At 43.4% G+C, this 20,713-nt stretch overlaps 2 protein-coding genes across 51 annotated transcripts in view; both read left to right on the top strand.

Moving 5' to 3' along the window:
• The window catches only part of usp19 (ubiquitin specific peptidase 19), a 35,101-nt gene extending 24,505 nt beyond the window's left edge, over positions 1–10,596 (top strand). For 13 of the 50 annotated variants that reach the window (XM_090184498.1, XM_090184505.1, XM_090184500.1 and 10 more), the window contains 7 exons: positions 2,104–2,444; positions 2,598–2,708; positions 2,864–3,080; positions 3,281–3,433; positions 4,802–4,968; positions 5,587–5,762; positions 9,074–10,596. In XM_090184498.1, the coding sequence (XP_090040624.1) occupies positions 2,104–2,444; positions 2,598–2,708; positions 2,864–3,080; positions 3,281–3,433; positions 4,802–4,968; positions 5,587–5,762; positions 9,074–9,214 (1,306 nt within the window). In that variant the 3' untranslated portion in view covers positions 9,215–10,596. Of the gene's footprint in view, positions 1–2,103; positions 2,451–2,597; positions 2,709–2,836; positions 3,081–3,280; positions 3,434–4,801; positions 4,969–5,586; positions 5,763–6,944; positions 7,324–9,073 lie in introns of those variants that run through there. The other 37 variants (XM_090184496.1, XM_090184501.1, XM_090184499.1 and 34 more) reach the window with 8 other exon arrangements.
• Positions 9,740–18,894, top strand: si:dkey-32e6.3 (uncharacterized). The gene is made up of 5 exons (XM_021616021.3): positions 9,740–11,468; positions 11,768–12,162; positions 13,524–13,684; positions 15,964–16,096; positions 16,230–18,894. The coding sequence occupies exons 1-5, from the start codon at positions 11,153–11,155 to the stop codon at positions 16,425–16,427; spliced, it is 1,203 nt and encodes a 400-aa protein (XP_021471696.1). The 5' UTR covers positions 9,740–11,152; the 3' UTR covers positions 16,428–18,894.
• Positions 18,895–20,713: the final 1,819 nt, after the last annotated feature.

Below are 20,713 nucleotides of genomic sequence, written 5' to 3' on the forward strand. Positions count from 1 at the left end.
GTGGAGGCCAGGTGATCTGATGCAGCACTCATCACTCTCCTCCTTGGTCAAATAGCCCTTACACAGCCTGGATGTGTATTGGGTCATTGTCCTGCTGAAAAACAAATGATAGTCTCACTAAGCGCAAACCAGATGGGATGTCAGAATGCTGTGGTAGCCATGCTGGTTCAGAGAATGCCAAGAGTGTGCAAAGCTGTCATCAAGGCAAAGGGTGGCTACTGTGAAGAATCTCAAATATAAAATATATTTACATCTAACACTTTTTTTGGTCACTACATGATTTTTTATTTCTTTGTTTTGATGTCTTCACTATTATTCTACAATGTAGAAAAAATATTGAAAAACCTTTGAGTCGTTGTGTCCAAACTTTTGACTCTAGTGTATATAAAAAAATATATATATATTTTTTAATTGTCTGGAATTGTTCATTTTCTACTCCATATTTAACCAATTGTTTTGGCACCAAACTACTTCCATATATACTTCCATTAAATGTTTTAACTAGTAAATCCATATAAAATGTTATTGATCACATACACATATTCAGCAGGTTTTATTGCAGATATAGCGAAGCGCTTGTGTTCCAAGCTCCAACAGGGCAGTAGTATCTAACAATACACATCTCAAAGTAAAAGAAACCAGGTGGTGATACAGCCGACAGATGCTGTCAATGGTGCATCTGTAAAAGTTTGTGAGGGTCTTAGGGGCTAAGGTGAATTTCTTCAGCCTCCAGAGGTTAGAGGTGCTGTTGTGCGTTCTTTACCACACTGTTTGTGTGAGTGGACCATTTCAGATTGTCAGGGATGTGTACGCCACGGAAGCGTTCCACATTTTCCACTGCGGTCCCATCGATGTGGACAGGGGGGTACTCCCTCTGCTGTTTTGTTGGCGTTGAGTGAGAGGTTATTTTCCTGGCACTACACTCCCAGGGCCCTCACCTCCCTGTAGGCTGTCTCGTCATTGTTGGAAATCAGGCCTGCTACTGTTGTGTCGTCTGCATACTTGACGATTGAGTTGGAGGTGTGCTTGGCCACGCAGTAATGGGTGAACAGGGAGTACAGGAGGGTGCCCCTGTGTTGAGGATCAGCGAAGTGGAGGTGTTGTTTCCAACCTTCACCACCTAGGGGTGCCCTGTCAGGAAGTCCAGGACCCATTTGTGCAGGGCGGGGTTCAGACCTTGGGCCCCAAGCTTAATGATGAGCTTGGAGGGTAGTATGGTGTTGAATGCTAAGCTATAGTCCATGAACAGCATTCTTGTCCAGATGGGATTGGGCAGTGTGATGGCGATTGCGTAGTCTTTGGATCTATTGGGGCGGTATGCAAATTGAAGTGGGTCTATGGATTAAGGTAGAGGTGATATGATCCTTGCCTCTCAAAGCACTTCGTGATGACAGAGGTGAGTACTATGGGGCGATAGTAATTTAGTTGAGTTACCTTTGCTTTCTTGGGTACAGGAACAGTGGTGGACATTTTGAAGTGGGGACAGCAGACTGGGATAGGAAGAGATTGAATATGTCCCTAAACACTCCGATGGCTTAGTCAAGTCGGCCACGGAGAATGACAGCCCACAGTCCTCGGGAGCGGGCCGCGTCGGTGGCACTGTGTTTTCATCAAAGCGGGCAAAGAATGTGTTTAGCTTGTCCAGGAGGAAGATGTCGGAGTCTGCGACGTGTCTGGTTTTCCCTTTGTAATCCGTGGTACCGGGCTACCTACAGATGAGTTTTGTGAGACTTTGGGGGTCCTAAAGCAAAACAACCGACATGTACGCGCGTTCGTCAGTCTGATTTCCATAGAGGGGTCCTATTAGTGTGTAGCCAAACTGTTCGGATGCTGCAGACAGGTTGATTGGCGGTACCGTTTTTAGATGAGCCCATACAAAAACATACCTCTAGCTTAATCAGACATATTTTTATTATGCTAATTAGATTTCAGCGGGGGCATGGAGGTCAACTCTAGGTGGTTAGATAATGCAAAAATGGCAGTTTAAACATTTAACATTTTTAAATTTGTCACATCCCTAGTCAATACAACATGCTAATTTTGTCATTGTTGGACTGTCACTGATTCCTATGTTCACACCCCTTTCCCCATCTCTCTGTGTAGGTATTCAGTGAACGTGTTCCAGCCTCCCTTCCAGTCTGGCAGAACGTCCCCAGAGGGCACCCAGTGCCGTGTTGACCTCACCCCTCCAGCAGAGACCCATGATGGTGTGGGGCCAGGGGATGAAGCTAGGGGCGGTGGGGTGGGGGACTCTGATCAGGAGAGCCCCTTTCTGGTCCCTGAGTCTCCATTAGAAACAGCCCAGGCTTCAGCACACCCAGCCGGAGATCCAGACGCCCTCTCCACCCGCACCATAGACTCTGGCTTCTCTGAGCCCTCCTCCTGCTCCCAGGACCCCGAGGGAGAGAAGGAGACCTCCTGTGAGAAGGCTGTCAGGCCAGAAGGTAAAGGCAAGCATTGTCTGTCATTGAGTTATCGATAATATTGTTTTTAACTTCCACTTTTTCCATGCGATTTTTCACCTGACCATAGATATCTTTCATTGATCCTGTCACTCTGTGATTTGTGACTGTGTTTTCTACTGTTTGTGTGTCTAGCTGCAGTGACAGGCTACCAGCAACCATCAGAATCTGCATCCAGCCACGCTTCTCAGTTCTACATCTCCATCCTCGACTCCAACAGCAAGGAGCAGAAACTGGAGGAAAGGGGTAAGACAAGGGCCTGATAGGTCACTATCCCATACCCATCCTTTACTCCTAATGTAAGACAAAGCAGAAATGCATTGATCTGCTGTGTATTATTCAACATTATTCCGTTTACAATATGTATTTTTCAGTGTTTGTCATGTCTGTCCCTCCTCCAGAAGAGGCTGTTCTGGACCTCCCTGACGAATCCACCCTGGCACTAGTGTGGAAGAACAACGAGCGTCTCAAGGAGTATGTGCTGGTCCGGTCCAAGGAGCTGGACTTTAAGGAGGACCCTGGGTCGGTCAGTGAGACGGCCAGGGCTGGACACTTCACCCTGGAGCAGTGCCTTAACCTCTTCACTAGGCCTGAAGTGCTGGCACCAGAGGAGGCATGGTAGGAACAACACACACATATCAACATACACTAACACGCGCACATACTCAAATGTGGCCCTACAGTCACATAAAGCGATGATGCACAGTAAACATCGTCATTGTTCTCTTACTGATTTCGCAATTGTTTTGATGGATTACAAAGCTAACAGGAACTCTCCCGCTCCTCTCTCTCTCTCTCTCTCTCTCTCTCTCTCTCAGGTACTGTCCAAAGTGCCAGCAGCACAGGGAAGCCTCCAAGCAGCTGCTGCTGTGGCGTCTGCCCAACGTCCTCATCATCCAGCTCAAGCGCTTCTCCTTCCGCAGCTTCATCTGGAGGGACAAGATCAACGACATGGTCGACTTCCCTGTCAGGTAAAAATGACATACACAGACGTTAAAGTGTCAGTTCACCCAAATAACAAAATTACTCATTGGTTTCCTTTTTTATTTATTTTATTTAACCTTTATTTAACCAGGAAGGGCTCATTGAGATTAAAATCTATTTTTCAAGAGCGCCCTGGCCAAGATAGGCAGCACCAAGTCATTACAAATGATTACAGACAGACAACATGAAAAAACTACAAGTAATCTAGTAAAAACCACTGAATTCACAAGAGTATAAAACAGCAAATTAAAAACATTGACAGGTCAGGGAATCAGCCTCAAAATTCTTCATCAGTGATTTAAAAACACCAATCGGGACAAGTTCTTCCAGTTTAAAAGTATTTTGTAAGGTGTTCCAATACGATGGCGCAGAGTACATAAAAGCCCTTTTACCAAATTCAGTTCGGACATTTGGAACAGTGAGCAGGATAAAGTACAGCGAACGAAGAGAGTACCCACCACATTTCTGGACAATAATAAGGTAGTGAATTCAAAATGGCTTTGTAAATAAAAGTATACCAGTGACTGAGCCTACGAGTGACTAGAGAAGGCCAGCCAACCCTGGTATACGAAGTGAGGTGGTGCGTAAGGATCTTGCAGTTTAAAATAAATCTCAAAGTGCCATGGTAAAGAGTGTCAATTGATCTCAAACACTGAGCGGAAGCATTCGTATATAAAATATCCCCATAGTCTAGTAAAGGCATAAATGTAGCTGGTACTAGCCGCCTCCTGGCTTCAAAATAAAAATAGGCCTTATTCCTAAATTAAAATCCCAATTTCAGCTTAAATTTTTTTTGTACGTTGTTGAATATGCAATTTAAAAGAGAGGCCGTCATCAATTAAAATTCCAAGATATTTATATAATTTCCCTGTAAGCAGTCTATGGACAAGGTATTACAGCAATCCATGCTTTGGTTTAGTTTTCTGGCACTGTTTCCACACGCTAACGTTTTAGCATTTGTGGCACGAATCCCATTCAAGCCGTGGGACTGCTACTAGCATTTTTTGCTCATGTCTAAATCATCCAAAAGTGTCTCATTGATTGTGGAGAGATTATTTGAAGATAATGCATAAAAAAATGCTCTCATCTGTCCCATGACTTGAATGGGATTTGTGCCACAAATGCTAAAACTTTAGCACGTGGAAACGGTGCCAGGGAAACTAAACCAAAGCATGGATTGCTGTCATACCTTGTCCATAGATTACAGGGTAAGAAACCGATATATAATTGTGTAATTTGGGTGAACTATCCCTTTAATATATCACACCCTTTATACTACCCTTCACACCACTCGATGACTTGGGTTGAATTCCCTCATACGACAAGGTTTCACGGCATGTTTTCTTGTCTTTCAGGAACCTGGACCTCAGTAAGTTCTGTATTGGTCAGAAGGATGACATGCAGCAGCCGCCAATCTATGACCTCTATGCTGTCATTAATCACTACGGGGGTATGATCGGAGGTCACTACACAGCCTACGCACGCCTGCCCAGTGCCCAGAACAGCCAGCGCAGTGATGTCGGTGAGTGGTTGACTGAAATAGGCTTCACATTAGTATACACTGAGGATACAACAAATTCTCAGTGTATACTCAGACCAGGTGAGGGATACTCAGACCACCTGTTAAATCCACTTAAATCAGTGTCGATGAAGGGGAGGAGACAGGTTAAAGAAGGATTTTTAAGCCTTGAGACATGAAGGGGCAAGAGAAAAGATTTAAGTGCCTTTGAACAGGGTAGGTGCCAGGCGCACCGGTTTGTGTCAAGAACTGCAACGCTGCTGGGTTTTTTCAAGCTCAACAGTTTCTCGTGTGTATCAAGAATGGTCCACGACCCAAAGGACATCCAGCCAACTTGACACAACTGTGGGAATTGGAGTATTGGAGTAAACATGGGCCAGCATCCCTGTGGAACACCATTTAGAGTCCATGCCCTGATGAATTGAGGCTGTTCTGAGAGCAAAAGGGGGGTGCAACTCTGCTAGGAAGGTGTACCTAATGTTTGGTACTGTATACTCGGTGTATATTGTATTTCTGTCCATGGCAAACATTGGTTTAAACATATGTTTCTTGTGTTTTGTTCATACTAATGTACTTGGGGGGGAGAACTAAACTAAACTCCTCGTCCTTTCTCTTGCCCAGGCTGGCGTCTGTTTGATGACAGCACAGTGACGACAGTTGAGGAGAACCAGGTGGTGACACGATACGCCTACGTGCTGTTCTACCGCCGCCGCAACTCCCCCGTGGAACGACCACCTCGCTTCCTAGGGCCCCTCGGGGTCGAGTCCCCCACCGCTGCAGGAGCCACCGCCAGCCAGGTGAGAGTGCCCATCTTTACCTTTCAGAGACCCCTCCCCAGGATCCATTATATGGTGGTAGGAGGAAAGCATCTTCAAGGTGTAGTGCAGCAGGAGTATATTCAATTAAACTTTCTTGGGGTATATTGTCATTTTTTTCCAACATTTTTTTATTACATGTTCACCACTTGAGTGAGAAATGTAGTACTGTGTTAATCTATTCCTCTTCATGGGGAGATATTTGATCGCTTGCTTGTGGTCCTTTTAGAGAAATGATCTCCGATGCCAAGGGGATAATGTGTGTGTCTGCTTCTAAAGCTATGGATGAGAGCAAGAGGTTTAATCTAATTTCATTGCTCTCAAGGCCATTGGTTTGTTCATCAAAAGTGTTTGATACAAGATCAGCTGTTTCTAAGTTGAATAGGTGCTTGGAGAAAAATCTGTTCACACTAACAACTTATTGTCCTATGCACAATTTTGAAGTGACAGACATTGGCTTTCTCCTGACTCTTTGGTCCGATCTGTATTGGCATTTAAGATGTATTGTATTCTGTCCAAATGCTGAAAACGAAGTTCATTGCCAGAATTAATAAGTTGGGGCTGTGTGTATTCACCATCAAATCAAACTTTTGTGCAAGTGGTCTGTTCATGCCTATGAGAAAGATTGGGTGTATGGTACATTTTCTCTTGAACTCATTAGTTTATATTGGGGGGTTGGAATCTGTCTAAATATGTGTGATTTAATTAATCTATTGGCTAACTCTTATGAGAAAAGCACCCCTCTCACATCGCTCTGAGCTGTCCTCATGCTGTGTATGCCATGTGAATGAGTGAGGGGCGTCTTGGTTAATTAGTCAGAACCGCAGTAATGTATTCCTTGAAAGAGTCTGGCTTGTCCTTGACCCTATGGCAGGGGTAGGCAACTCCATTCAGCTGCTGGACGATTTTTGACAAAGTGGATGGTCGGGGGGCCGGAACATAATTTACAAAGCAAATTGACTACAACTAAGTCCACAAAGAGATTGTTCTTTTCAAACAATCATTTCAATCATTGATTATGCTGAATTCCCCCCCTCCCCTTTGGGTGGCCAAAAGAAACCACCTGTTGCCGACCCCTGCCCCTGGAAGTCTGGCTGTGGTGAGGGGACTGTGCTTTAGAACCAAGCCTTTCCCAGAAGCTGACACAGGTTTCCGCCATCGCAGGCCTCTCTAATATGGCAGGAACTGGAGGAGGAAGAAGAGGGTCTTGAAGAGGGCCCCCGGGGCCTGTTCCGCACCAGCCTGGGGAGAAGAGCAGCCAGGAGGAGGGAGGAGGAGGGGGTGGAGGGGCAGGTGCGACGGCGGCGCCAAAGGATCTCAGATTATTCCGATGATGACTGCGTACGATATTTGGTCCTGGGCACCTTGGCTGCTCTGCTAGCGTTGTTCCTGGACCTGATCTACCCCCTGCTCTACTGAGCCAACTGGGGCTAAGTGGCCAGTCTCACACCCCATTACATACACACCCCAATACAGATGCACATGAAAGCTTATACACTGAGAAATTAAGTCAAATTTATTGCACTTTAAATTGTCTATGCCATTATTTATATATTTTTTTTATTGTTTAGTATTTGTAGATGGCCTATAAATTAACATTCTGCTAAACACTTTGAAATTAAGCAAAAGTATACACATGATATCCTTTAATCAATTCTATGCATCGTTAAAGAGAAACCGACTGAGCTGCTACTAGAATTTGTTCTTAACTGACTTGCCTAGTTAAATAAAGGTTCAATTAAACAAAATAGTTACTTTGCTCAGCATGGCTTTGCCTAGTTGACTTTTTTTGTTGCGTACTGCAGTCCATAATTTAGGCCCTTCTAAACTACCCTATATTCTAGTTCAACATACCAAAACAGGTCTCAACTGTACTCTCCCATTTATTTGTGTTCCTCCCAAGTCTCTCACCATGTAGGTTTTTTTTGTACTAAAATATGAAATGCACATTTAGAAATGGATAGGCCCATCTTTTGCACAAGTAATGCTGCTGAGATGACTTGAAGGCTATAGCGTTGAAGTACTACTGTAATAATAAGGGGTAGAACTGCACTCAGAAATGTCCTCCTTAACACCACCCTGGTCATTTGTATGTTGGCGATATCTGCTTGCTTGAACAATCATGACTTTGTACTGTAGCCTGAAGACAGTGAACATTGTGTTTTTGCCTTCTCAATGAATAGTGTTATAGACTCACTAAGCTATTAAATGCCTTAGCTTTTTCCTGTTTGTCACGTTGCTGATTATTTTAGATTTTATGTAGTCAACAGCTCTTAATTCAGCAGGTTTGTTTATTTCTGCCCATTAATTTGACTTATCCCTGTCATACTTGTATTGGAACTGTTTTCTCTTTGTTTCATGAAAGCCATTAAAGCAGAAGCAACCTTTTTAATGTGCTGCTTTGCATCACACTTTGGTGAAGTAGCTAGCTATGTCCGAGCTGTATGACTGTTTGAGAAGCACCCTCTAAAGTGCACTAATGTACAGTTTAAACAGTTCCTAGCTTAGCAGGGATTTAATGACACTAGGACAGAGGCTGTCCGTCTCTCAATATAAGTTGCTCCAACGTTTCATGATTATCGGTGCTGCTGGTATATAGACTACGCCCTGTAACAGTGTTGTAGTGATATGTTCAAGTCTTAGGGATTTCACAGTGCATTCTGTCATGTCTCTCCCTTGTAGGTGTGTTTTCAGAGCTGAGTCTAGTCACTATATCTGCTTTAAATTCCCAGTATGTGTCCGGGCACATATACATTGATTTATGCAACCGTGATGGTATGCAGTATGTATTTCATCTCATTCTTACAATGAATTATACTGGCTGTATTTTGAAAGATGCATCTTGAAAATGTAATCGCTGACATGCAAAACATTTTGGGACTATATCAACAATGGACGAATGAAATAAATACCAAAAGATTTTAGGTAGATTTTTCCTTTTAAGAGCGCTCTGTCATTGGAATAGTTGCTATTATTTAAAAAGAAATGCATTTCCCCAGAAATGTGTTCAGGTACTTCAATCTCAATGATGCTCCAATAAACAAGCACTTAAATTGTCAACCTTATGCTGTGTTAATTAATATTATTTTTCAATCAGTTACTGTCGGGAATCTTTCAGATATTATTTCAAACAGGGAAATTATGTTTTCCCAGCTTTTATTTTTGCTGCAAGGAGTGGTCAGACTGTCAGTCCAGTGTTTTTGCTTTTGCATTGTTTACAGACAGGTCTGGTCTTCCTGTCAGGGAGCTGGTCCAGAAAAGGCATGATTGATTTACACTGGTTTATTTTACAGGCCTCTAGCCAGGCCCTCTTTGGGACAGACCTGGACCCTGAAGGACCCCCTCCGCTGATCCCAGAAGTGACCTCTGAGCTGTTTGCACACTCTGGAGAATGTGCTACTCCGTCCTACAGCAACATGGAGGAGGTGGACTAGGGCATAGCTGAGGCGCCACCGACACGGCGTAAAGTTCCAGTTGTGGAAATATTCTCCTCAGTAAAAGACACTTCAGTGCTTACTAATTAACTCGGCATCTTTAGGGTGTCCCTCACTGGTGCAATGCTAGAAATTAAAGAACTGGTTCTGTGGCCGAAAGACCAGCACATGTACCCGTCACCACAGATGCGGTGGACAGACCCACAGACTCACACATTTTCCACGTTCATCTGTATTTACACAACAACCGATCCAGACCAACTCATACTGTATATGTAGTAATATCCATGCAATGTATTTCCTTACACATACTAAGCGCACACACGCATACAAATGGCATGTTTGCACATACAACAAAAGCCTCCACCCCCCTGTTGTCCTAGAGCCTCTGGGTTGCAGCCCATTGTTGGCTGATAGAATGCACCTTTGTTTGGGTATCCCCTAAAATGCCACTTTAAATGACACCTATTTATCCCATGATCATGCTTTGGCTCAGAGGTCACAAAGGGAAGTCGCCAACACCAAACTAATTTCCCCCCCAGAACAACAACCTGTTGTGAATGAGGGGAAACCGTGAGGTGGGAGGATGGGAGATGTGTGTGTAAGCATTTGTTTTTATTTGATACGTCTCATTGAGGTATTGCCTGGTCTGATGTGTTTTGTAATTTCTGTTGGATTCTGTAAACTGGGTTGAAATTGTAGCAATTGATGTAAAAGTGTGACGGTGCAGAAATTTAAGGTAGACTCAGCGGTGTGACAGATGCAGAGAGTAAATGGCATAGTGGGTCTAATTCTGAAACTGAGTGTGGCCGCACTAGGCTAAGTTTCTCTGCTGTTTTGGGGCCTTGGCTACCACACTGTGAACAGCCTGAAGCGAACCCGTGCAGATACAGTGTGACCGTGTGAGAGCAAAGTGTTGCATGGTGGGGTCCCTAATAAATACTAAAGTGTTGCATCTCGCTCATCTCTCTGGTGCTGCTTATGGCCACGTCATTTCACAGAGTCTACCTTTTTAAGTTTTTAACAAGTTACTGTCTTTCTGTTTACTACTTTCATACTCACCTGGATTTAGTTGCTTTCCTTTAGATTTATTTTATTTTTACTTGGTAAATTATCCAATCCTGTGGATGCAATTTTTGGCAAGATACCGGCTTGATATACACTGAAATGTGCATGTTGATACACAGTAGCACTAGAATAGAATGCGGTTACCTCTCCTGCTACATATCTTTATTTCTGTTTGAGTGGACTGTCTTGTACACCCCTCTCCTCCCTTCCTTTGTAATGGACTGCATATATAAAGTCGGGATTAATGAGAATGCTGCTGTGAATATAATAAATGGTTTAATATAAATAAAACCCTTTTTTGAGAAGCGCTAAAAGGTTGTTTGTGTACACACTGATTCAGTAGTAACGTGAATGAAGTTTCCTGGCAGAGAATAGTTTGGGAACGTTTCATTTTTCACCAAATCAGATATTTATTTTTAGCCTCAGTATGTGTATGTTTTGTGAAGTTGTTGGTACTCCAACCTGCACTGCTCCTCTAGATGGCGCTTCTTACTGTATTTACTTGCAGACGCCACACTACAGTAAGAGAAGAAGAAACGGCGTTAAAGAATAAGGAAGTAAAAAAACATTTTCTGACGTCGACGGAAAAGCCGGAGTGTGGTATTTATATGTGACTAGTTGTACCAACTTAGACAGCTCTTTTAAAATATGTTTTGCAAAAAGAACCTGTTTTGACAAGTGTAATAGCTGTCTTATAGCCATGTAGCTAGTTAGCTACAAATACAGCTACTGTTGTGGACGAAGAGGTTCTGGTTTCAGTCACTTGCCTTAACCCTCTGGCTATTATCAATGACAACTTGGTTAGCAAGCCAACGTTAGTCAAAGAAAATCAGGTTTCCACAACCGATAATTCGAGAGTGGAGCCACATAATGGCATACTGCGATAAGACAGGTGATCATCCCTCAGCTTCTCTAAACAATGAGGACAGTCGTAATGGACATGACCCGGCGACAGATAAGCACCCGACTCCACACTCCAAAGGAAATGCGAACGATTGCTGTGCCACTGAAGAAGCCCGAACAGTGTCTGTCCCTCATGGGTTGTGTGTAAAGAAGAAAAAGCTTGTCCTTCACGTTGACCTCAATAACACCATCTTGGTGTCTGATGCTGTGACAAGTCAAGGAACTATTGCAGCTTTGGATTACTTTATTTCCACAGTGACATGGGGACAAATGAGTAAACAAGGTAAGACCAGGTTGCAATATAAGTAACAAGCCTCTGAGTGGCCAGGCGACCTCAGTCTAAAAGGTCACTTAGTTCCTACATGTAGACAGTTTTTTATTTGAAGTAGTGGTCTATGAAAATTAAACAACATATTTCTCAAGGAGCAAATGCACCACTTACAATGTAGTGGCACACCTCTATCCTTTTTCTATAAATGACATGAGAATTCAATAAGTGGAGTCATTACTGTGCCTACCTGCCATGGTGATGTCATTGTTGTGTGCAATTGCTTAACACCTGCTTCTTTATCTGCTCTGTAGGTAAGTGGATGTGGATGAGTGACTCACCTTCCCTACTTCCACCATGTGAGGGTGCTGTCAGCTACTACTCCCAGTTTGGCCGGGTGGCAGGTTTCACCAGCTCCACTGCAGGTCGGCGGTTCCGGGGCGTGCTGGATGAGCACCTGGCGATGCTGCGATGGCCGAAGGAGCTGAAGGGGGACAAGGAGCTGGCTGTGAAGGGGGAGGATGGGCAGCTGTACCACTGGATCTTGCCCTCCTTCTTCCAGCTACTGAAAGACCTGGTGACGGAAGGGAGGGACTTTGCTATCCTGTTCCGCACTTTTGGCTCTGACCTTCCCCGCGTGCTGTCTGCAGTGTCCCGTGCCCTCACTCAGGGCTCCCACCCACTCTTCCCTGACCTTCCAGCACTTAAGGTAAATCAAATTAAAGTAAAAAATAAAAGTGACAATAAAATAACAATGATGAGGCTATATACAGGGGATACCGGTACCGAGTCAATGTGGTGGGGTACAGGGTAGTTGAGGTAATTTGTACATGTAGGTATGGTTAAAGTGACTATGCATAATAAACAGCAAGTAGCATCAGTGAAAAAAACAAAAAGGGGGGTCAATGCAAATAGTGGCCATTTGATTAATTGTTCTTATGGCTTGGGGGTAGAAGCTGTTAAGGAACCTTTTGAACCTAGACTTGGCGCTCCGGTACCGCTTGCTGTGCGGTAGCAGAGAGTCTATCTGTGACTTGGGTGACTGGAGTCTTTGACCATTTTGATGAGTGCTTTGGGTTGTGGGTGTGATGCTGGATGTGGTGTCACTAGGACAATAGCAATAATGACTGTTGTCCTGGCATTTTACCAAGCTCTTACTCACAGGCTACCATATTAAATGGGCACATTGCTCTTATCATAATCACTACTGTTAGCTAACCTGCCAATAGCCCAGTACTTGCAATCATTACTCATTGTGGGCTGCTCTCTGTTGCAGCTTGTCATTGAGAGGGTGACACCCTGTTACAGGTGGATGTGCTACTGAGAGTGAGTCATAGTCCTTTGAGAGAAATTATGTTCTTCCTCCTCTGCCTGATTTGAAGAGGTCAACCGCAATCACAATTATAGACCCATTTTTAAGCTTGGGCCAAGTCTGTTTCATCTGAAAGACTACAGTTAGTGTGTGTGCGCATCTGGGCTTGTGTGTGTGTGTTTGTGAGGTTGTGGCAGTGGGATATAGGGGTCAAAAATCTGATCTGTAAACTTGTTCCCAGATGTTGGAACAGTGCCCTGTTCAGAAAGTCATTCACAGTAAGATGTAGGGTGGGTGGTGCGACTCCCCTGGGTATAGAGTGTGCCTGCAGTCTCTTCTCAGCCCCCTCAGTGTGATCTTGTACCTGTTCGTTTACTGGAGCAGAACACATCGATTTCTGCTAGGAGGAGGCTCAAAGGCTGCTACGGCACACACAGTTAGCTGCAATAAAAAAAAGAAGCATCCAGATGATGACTTATTCAAACTGTCTCCTGTCAAGGGCTATTTGTGTAAGGCACAGAGATTGAGGGTGAAGAGATTGATTGTGAAAGAAGATCATTTGATTTAGCAGGTTTGGAACTTGCATGACCTGTAAGCTTAATTGTTTCCTCTGATTCTAAAATGATAGCTATGCTGAATTAGAGGATTTCCATCATTTCTGCTAGATACCTGATACCTGATACATCTCTAATACGCTGCTGGTCAGAGAGAGATAACAGATGCTAAAGCCAGCTGTGTTCTTTCTGCTCCCTCCCCAGCTGAGTGTGAATGAGACGCCAGGCCAGATCCGCTGCAGTAAGAAGGGGGCGGTCCTGACCCGGGCAGAGGAGCGTCTGTCGACCCGTGACGGGGAGCGAGCCCTGTACCAGTACCTCAGCTCTGTCCAGTGCCTGGGGGGCTTCCAGGACCATTTTGACTGGTAGGTGGACTTTTTTTTCCCAAAAGACTAGTGGCTAGCCTAATCACACCAATGAAGGCACTCGAGTATTGGAGGTGCCCTAGTTTTCGGGCAAGCTCATAAATCCATCTTTCAATAAGTAATTTAGTCCAAGTTTGAGTTTTAATGGAGAAGTTCTTTCTGTATTGTCCTCAGTGAAAGTTTCAGTCTCGTTGATGTAGTCATGACTAGAGGTCGACCGATTAGGATTTTTCAACGCCGATACCAATTATTGGAGGACCAAAAATAGCCGATACCGATTAATCGGACTATTTATTTATTCATTTATTTGTAATAATGACAATTACAACAATACGATGAACACTTTTATTTTAACTTAATATAATACATCAATAAAATCAATTTAGCCTCAAATAAATAATGAAACATGTTCAATTAAATAATGCAAAAACAAAGTGTTGGAGAAGAAAGTAAAAGTGCAAAATGTGCCATGTAAAACAGCTAACGTTTAAGTTCCTTGCTCAGAACATGAGAACATATGAAAGCTGGTGGTTCCTTTTAACACGAGTCTTCAATATTCCCAGGTAAGAAGTTTTAGGTTGAGGTTATTATAGGAATTATAGGACTATTTCTCTCTATACCATTTGTTTTTCATATACCTTTGACTATTGGATGTTCTTATAGGCACTTTAGTATTGCCAGTGTAACAGTATAGCTTCCGTCCCTCTCCCCGCCACTACCTGGGCTCGAACCAGGAACAAATCGACAACAGCCACCCTCGAAGCATCGTTACCCATCGCTCCACAAAAGCCGCGGCAACTACTTCAAGGTCTCAGAGCGAGTTACGTCACCGATTGAAACGCTATTAGCGCGCACCCCGCTAACTAGCTAGCCATTTCACATCGGTTACACCAGCCTAATCTCGGGAGTTGATAGCCTTGAAGTCATAAACAGCTCAATGCTTGAAGCACAGGGAAGAGCTGCTGGCAAACGCACGAGAGTGCTGTTTGAATGAATGCTTATGAGCCTGCTGCTGCCTACCACCGCTCAGTCAGACTGCTCTATCAAATATCAAATCATAGACTTAATTATAACATAATAACACACCGAAATACGAGCCTTAGTTTCCGGATTTGACCATATTAATGACCTATCATTTTGAAAACAAAACGTTTATTCTTTCAGTGAAATACGGAACCGTTCCGTATTTTATCTAACGGGTGGCATCCATTAGTCTGAATATTCCTGTTACATTGCACTCCCTTCAAGCTTAAAAATATGCTAATACGAATCATTGATTCGACTTATATACTGAGTAAAAAACATTAAGGACACCTGCTCTTTCCATAACAGACTGACCAGGTGAATGCTATGATCCATTATTGATGTAACTTCAATGTTATGTCATAATTACGTACAATTCTGGCAAATTAGTTCGCAACGAGCCAGGCGGCCCAAACTGTTGCATATACCCTGACTCTGACTCTGCAATTAACGCAAGAGAAGTGACACAATATCCCTAGTTTAATATTGCCTGCTAACTTGGATTTCTTTTAACTAAATATGCAGGTTTTAAGAAAGGGATTGATGTTTATGTTTAGGTACATTCGTGCAACGATTGCGCTTTTTGCGCAAATGTGCTTTTGTTAAATCATCCCCCGTTTGGCGAAGTTGGTCTTCACACAGTTTGCAACGAGCCAGGCGGCCCAAACTGCTGCATATAGCCTGACTCTATTGCACAGAACGCAAGAGAAGAGAGACAATTTCCCTAGTTAAAAGAAATTCATGTTAGCAGGCAATATTAACTAAATATGCAGGTTTAAAAATATATACTTGAGTATTGATTTTAAGAAAGGCATTGATGTTTATGGTTAGGTACACATTGGTGCAACAACAGTGCTTTTTTCGTGAATGTGCTTGTTAAATCACCCGTTTGTCGAAGAAGGCTGTGATTCAATGATAAATTAACAGGCACCGCATCGATTATATGCAACGCAGGACAAGCTAGATAAACTAGTTATATCATCAACATTAACCATGTGTAGTTAACTAGTGATTATGTTAAGATTGATTGTTTTTATAAGATACGTTTAATGCTAGCTAGCTTCTTGCTGCACTCACATAACACATAGTCAGCCTGCCATGCAGTCTCCTTGTGGAGTGCAATGTAATCGGCCGTGATCGGTGTTCAAAAATGCAGATTACCGATTGTTACGAAAACTTGAAATCGACCCTAATTAATTGGCCATTCCGATTAATCGGTCAACCTCTAGTCAGGACACTGGGCTCTCTATCTGTAGGTGGGCCAGGAACACCTACTCCATCCTGGGAGGGAAACCTCTGTGGGTGGACCCCTTCGACCAGGATGTCCAGCACATCTTCATCGATGACAACATTCGACAGAATGACAAAGACACCATTGTCCACCCAAAGGTGTGTTTTTGCTTCGGTTAATGTGCTTTTGGATGGTTTATGCATACTCATATGGATGTGGATTAGTTTCCCCTTGTCGATAATTTTTTTGCCTTAAATATCATGTTTCTGTTCTTGTTCCATGGTTCTGAAGGTGTTTCTAGACCGAGACGGCTCAGAGACCCGCACAGCCTCCACCTCAGAGCTGTATGACCTCTGTCTGGTCCAGAACGACCTGCTCAAGGCCATCTCAAACCCAGAGTACTTCACCCAGCGCATCAGCATCTGCCAGGAGAACTATGACAGGAACCTTCAGCAGGGGGCAGGCTACAGTGGTTTGTCTGTAGCCTAGAGGTCCAGGGTGAGAAGGGGTTGGGACAACTCAGGTCTGTAGCCTAGAGGTCCAGGGTGAGAAGGGGTTGGGACAACTCAGGTCTGTAGCCCAGAGGTCCAGGGTGAGAAGGGGTTGGGACAACTCAGGTCTGTAGCCCAGAGGTCCAGGGTGAGAAGGGGTTGGGACAACTCAGGTCTGTAGCCCAGAGGTCCAGGGTGAGAAGGTGTTGGGACAACTCAGGTCTGTAGCCCAGAGGTCCAGGGTGAGAAGGTGTTGGGACAACTCAGGTCTGTAGACTGGAGGTCTAGGGTGAGAAGGGGTTGGGACAACTCAGGTCTGTAGCCTAGAGGTCCAGGGTGAGAAGGGGTTGGGACATCTCAGGTCTGTAGCCTAGAGGTCCAGGGTGAGAAGGGGTTGGGACAACTCAGGTCTGTAGACTGGAGGTGGAAGGTAAAGGGGAGCTCCTGCAGTTGCTCCAACTCGTCCTCTAAGGTCAATATTCTCAGGGTGTGTGACACTGGCAACCAATATATTGCATATGTAGAAGGCATTATTTTGTTGCTGTTTTTAAATTCTAATATATATTTAAACAAAAAAATGGTAATTGATATAAAGGCATTGTTTATGTATACCAAAATGTGTTCAGAAAAGACTTGAATGGTCATACTTGAATGTTTCTAATATTACAAAGAGAGAGAGCTGTGTGGTTGAGCAGTAAGACTAACTGTTACAACTTAAACCATACTCTAGTCTACAGACAAATTACTTTAATATTAACCACACTTAGTATTACTGTTTGACTATTTATCATGGCAAAACAATGGATGAGTTTGACCTAATATAATTTGGGTTTATGTGGTTTGGAGTTTATTTGCACTGAAAATGACTTTACTTTCTTTGAAGCGCTCTCATGTGGATAAAAAGTATATATCCAGGGAATGTGTGTCACGCTTTCTCTTGAAGGTTTGTCATAGTGGTGGATGAGGTGTGTGGCCCCGTTACAATGTAAAGCTCTTTGGGTGTCTAGAAAAGCGCTATACACCGACTGTACAAAACACTAAGGACACCTTCCCTCGGGGCATGGACTCTACAAGGTGTCAAAAGTGTTCCACAGGGATGCTGGCCCATGTGAACGCCAATGCTTCCCACAGTTGTCAAATTTTCTGGATGTCCTTTGGGTGGTGGACCATTCTTGATACTCACAAGAAACTGTTGAGCTTGGAAAAACCCAGCAGCGTTGCAGTTCTTGACCCAAATGGTGCGCCTGGCATCTAATACCATACCCCGTTCATAGGCACTTCACCACCCTCTGAATGGCACACATACACAATCCATGTCTCAATTGTCTCGAGGCTTAAAAATCCTTCTTTAACCTAAGTTACATCAATAAGGGATCATAGCATTCACCTGGTCAGTCTCATGGAAAGAGCAGGTGTCCTTAATGTTTTTTACTCAGTATATAAGTTGAATCAATGATTCATATTAGCATATTTTTAAGCTTGAAGGGAGTGTGGCGTTTGACTACTGCAAATTTGAGACACCTTTTCAAAGTAGCACATCACAATCACCAGGATGTGGGAAATTGTGGAAGATAAAGGCGTCAGCATGCTTCAGTTCAGCTAGCACCTAGCCAAACTCAGCTTGGAGAACCGAATGAGTGTGCTCGCATACTCCCTTAAAAGACCTTTGCTTGAAAAAAGCAACAATAGTATTTTGTCCATTTTGAGACACTAGTTGTATATACTTCCTCAAACTGGTCAGAATAACTCAAAAAAATCGTTCATTCATTTTTATGTTTTTGCCAAGGAGATCTTAGTCATGCAATTTTACATTTAACTGTTTGGTGCAGTATTTTTCAATGAGAATTTTTTTCATGAAAACGAGTCGTCTCGTTGAATGACAACAAAGACTTAGAGTCCCTATAGTTGACCAATCACCGACCAAGAGGCGTAGACTTCAGCTACTGACTTTGGCTTGCCTCTAGAACATTGTTTTGTGTGTCCGAACAGCCGAAAAAAAAACGTAATTGATGTCCAAAACGAACAAAAACACCCCAGTGCCGTCATTCTATATGCACAAACTGTTTTGGCTGGGAAGCATGCAGACGCCTTTTAAAAGCACAATCAGGCCTTTGACTGCAATTATACAAAAAGAGACATGGGGCATTGTTGCTAAGGCAAAGTCACATTTGATGGGAGATCGATTCAGATGCCAGATTGTCTGTTGGACCGACTGACCTGTTACCTTATCATGCACTCACAAAGTCAGTCTGAATGCTTGAATCTGAATATACCTAGTGTCTTTTTGTATGTCATTGTCTTACGTCAGATAGCGTGACTAATCGTCTGCACTGAGTGTCAGTTGGGGGACGAGTAACGCGTATGCGTGACGCCACCTGACGTAAGACGATGTTTGAGTGTTTCATGATGAACATTCTGAACAATCAGCTTGTGTGGTGTTCAATAAACCTCATGAGTGGAAGAAAGTGTGTGTGTGTGTGTGTGTGTGTACTGACCAAGTATTGATCAGAGTATTACTGTCATCTAAAAGCACTATTGATTTCCCCTCAGGCCTTTTGGATACAGTTAAGTGAACATGTAAAATCAATTAACAGCCTACATGGTGAACACGAATAATGTACATTGGGTAACAAAGTGTGTGTAGGCCAGTGAAACATAGTTCTTAGAGCATTTTAGTCTGGAAAATAGTTTAGACAGATTAGTAATGGCATTGTAATACATAGTTAGCTCACTACATGTGACTGGACACTTGTAACCTGAAAGGAACATTATTGTGGAGTTGACTGCCTGGTTACTGGAAAGAAATACTGTGGTCCTATCTCTGCAGACTCTTCAGCCTGGGCTTACCCAATCATCATCTCTGATCTCCAGCACAATATGTACAGGGTTGGCTAATGTGATGTAATGGACATTGTTGTTGCCTGATTGCAGCAGCAAACGCTATGTCCTTTCATTACAAGCCAAATGGGGCAGAACAGTGTGTACAGTAGGGAGACTCCCTCACTCAGAGTACAGTAGAGTGTGCATGTCCAGTGTGCTCATTGTGGTTTATGGTCTGTTCACAATACGATGTTGCATTTAACTCCTGACTCCCAGGTAAAGGTCTCCAGGGAAATCATTAGATTTGAGTTGTAGCCTGTGTCAGATTAACTTTATAAATATAAAACCTAAATGGCATGATAGCCTATCACATACATTACAGTACATGTTTTCCCTTTGAAAGATTTGCCTTTTATGCTGTTTATTTTAGGCCCAAATAAAAAATGCACAGGGGCTTATTTAGCACTAGGTTTGAAATGGTACAAATTTTGCAATTTAAAATGTTTGGAACTGACACAAGCTACCATGTGGAAGAGAATTTAGAGACGCATTTCATTTGAGTGTCATTAGGTTCACGTTGAAAGTTATTGTCATGTGCAAGTACAGTGAAAAAACCTTGCAAGCTCTTTCCCAACAATGCAGTAATCAGTAGTATTATAAAAAAAAGTACGCAAGAAAGTAAGTAAGCTATATACAGTCAGTTCCAGGGTCAGTAGCTATATACAGGGTCAGTTCCAATACCATATTTACAATGTGCAGGGATACTGGAGTGGTAGGGGTAGTTACTGTATGTATAGGGGTAGGGTGACTAGGCATCAGTATAAATGATAAACAGAGTAGCAGCAGTATATATTATGATTGTATGTGAGTGTGTGTAGAGTCAGTAGGAATGTTTGTGCGTGTTGTGTGTGTGTGAGAGAGCAAATTGTGTGTGGGTGGGAGTGTGTAGGAATCTGTGAGTGCATAGAGTCAGAGCAAAAATAGAAGGGTTAATGCAGACCGTCTGTATCCATTTTGTTAGCTATTTAGTTAGCTACTTGGCTTGGGGATAGAAGCTGTTCAAGAGCCTGTTGGTGTCAGACTTGTTTGTTGCTCCAGTACCGCTTGCCATGCGGAAGCAGAGAGAACAGTCTATGGTTTGGGTGGCTGGAGTCTTTAACAATTTCTCAGGCCTTTCTTTCACAACGCCTGATACAGAGGTCCTGGATGGCAGGGAGCCCCAAATGATGTACTGGGCTGTCCGTACCACCCTCTATAGCACCATGCGATCGAGGGCAGTGCAGTTGCCATACCAAGCAGTGATGCAGCCAGCTAACATGCTCTGTGGTGCAGCTGTAGAATTTATGAGGATTTGAGGGCTTATTCCAAGTCTTTTCAACCTCCTGAGGGGGAAGAGGCGCTGTCCAAATCTTAGTGATTTGGACACAGAGGAACTTGAAGCTCTCGATCCACTCCACTGTAGCC

The sequence above is a fragment of the Oncorhynchus mykiss genome, chromosome 9, assembly GCF_057628025.1.
Source record: "Oncorhynchus mykiss isolate SJ-2025 chromosome 9, ASM5762802v1, whole genome shotgun sequence".
In the NCBI taxonomy this organism is placed as follows: Eukaryota; Metazoa; Chordata; class Actinopteri; order Salmoniformes; family Salmonidae; genus Oncorhynchus; species Oncorhynchus mykiss.

What these genes read in the sequence shown, in the direction of transcription:
- si:dkey-32e6.3 (XM_021616021.3), top strand. Translation starts at nt 11,153, where the DNA reads ATGGCATACTGCGATAAGACAGGTGATCATCCCTCAGCTTCTCTAAAC. An exon ending in GGGACAAATGAGTAAACAAG is followed by an intron (nt 11,469 to 11,767) that starts GTAAGACCAGGT and finishes TCTGCTCTGTAG; the next exon opens with GTAAGTGGATGTGGATGAGT. An exon ending in CTGACCTTCCAGCACTTAAG is followed by an intron (nt 12,163 to 13,523) that starts GTAAATCAAATT and finishes CTCCCTCCCCAG; the next exon opens with CTGAGTGTGAATGAGACGCC.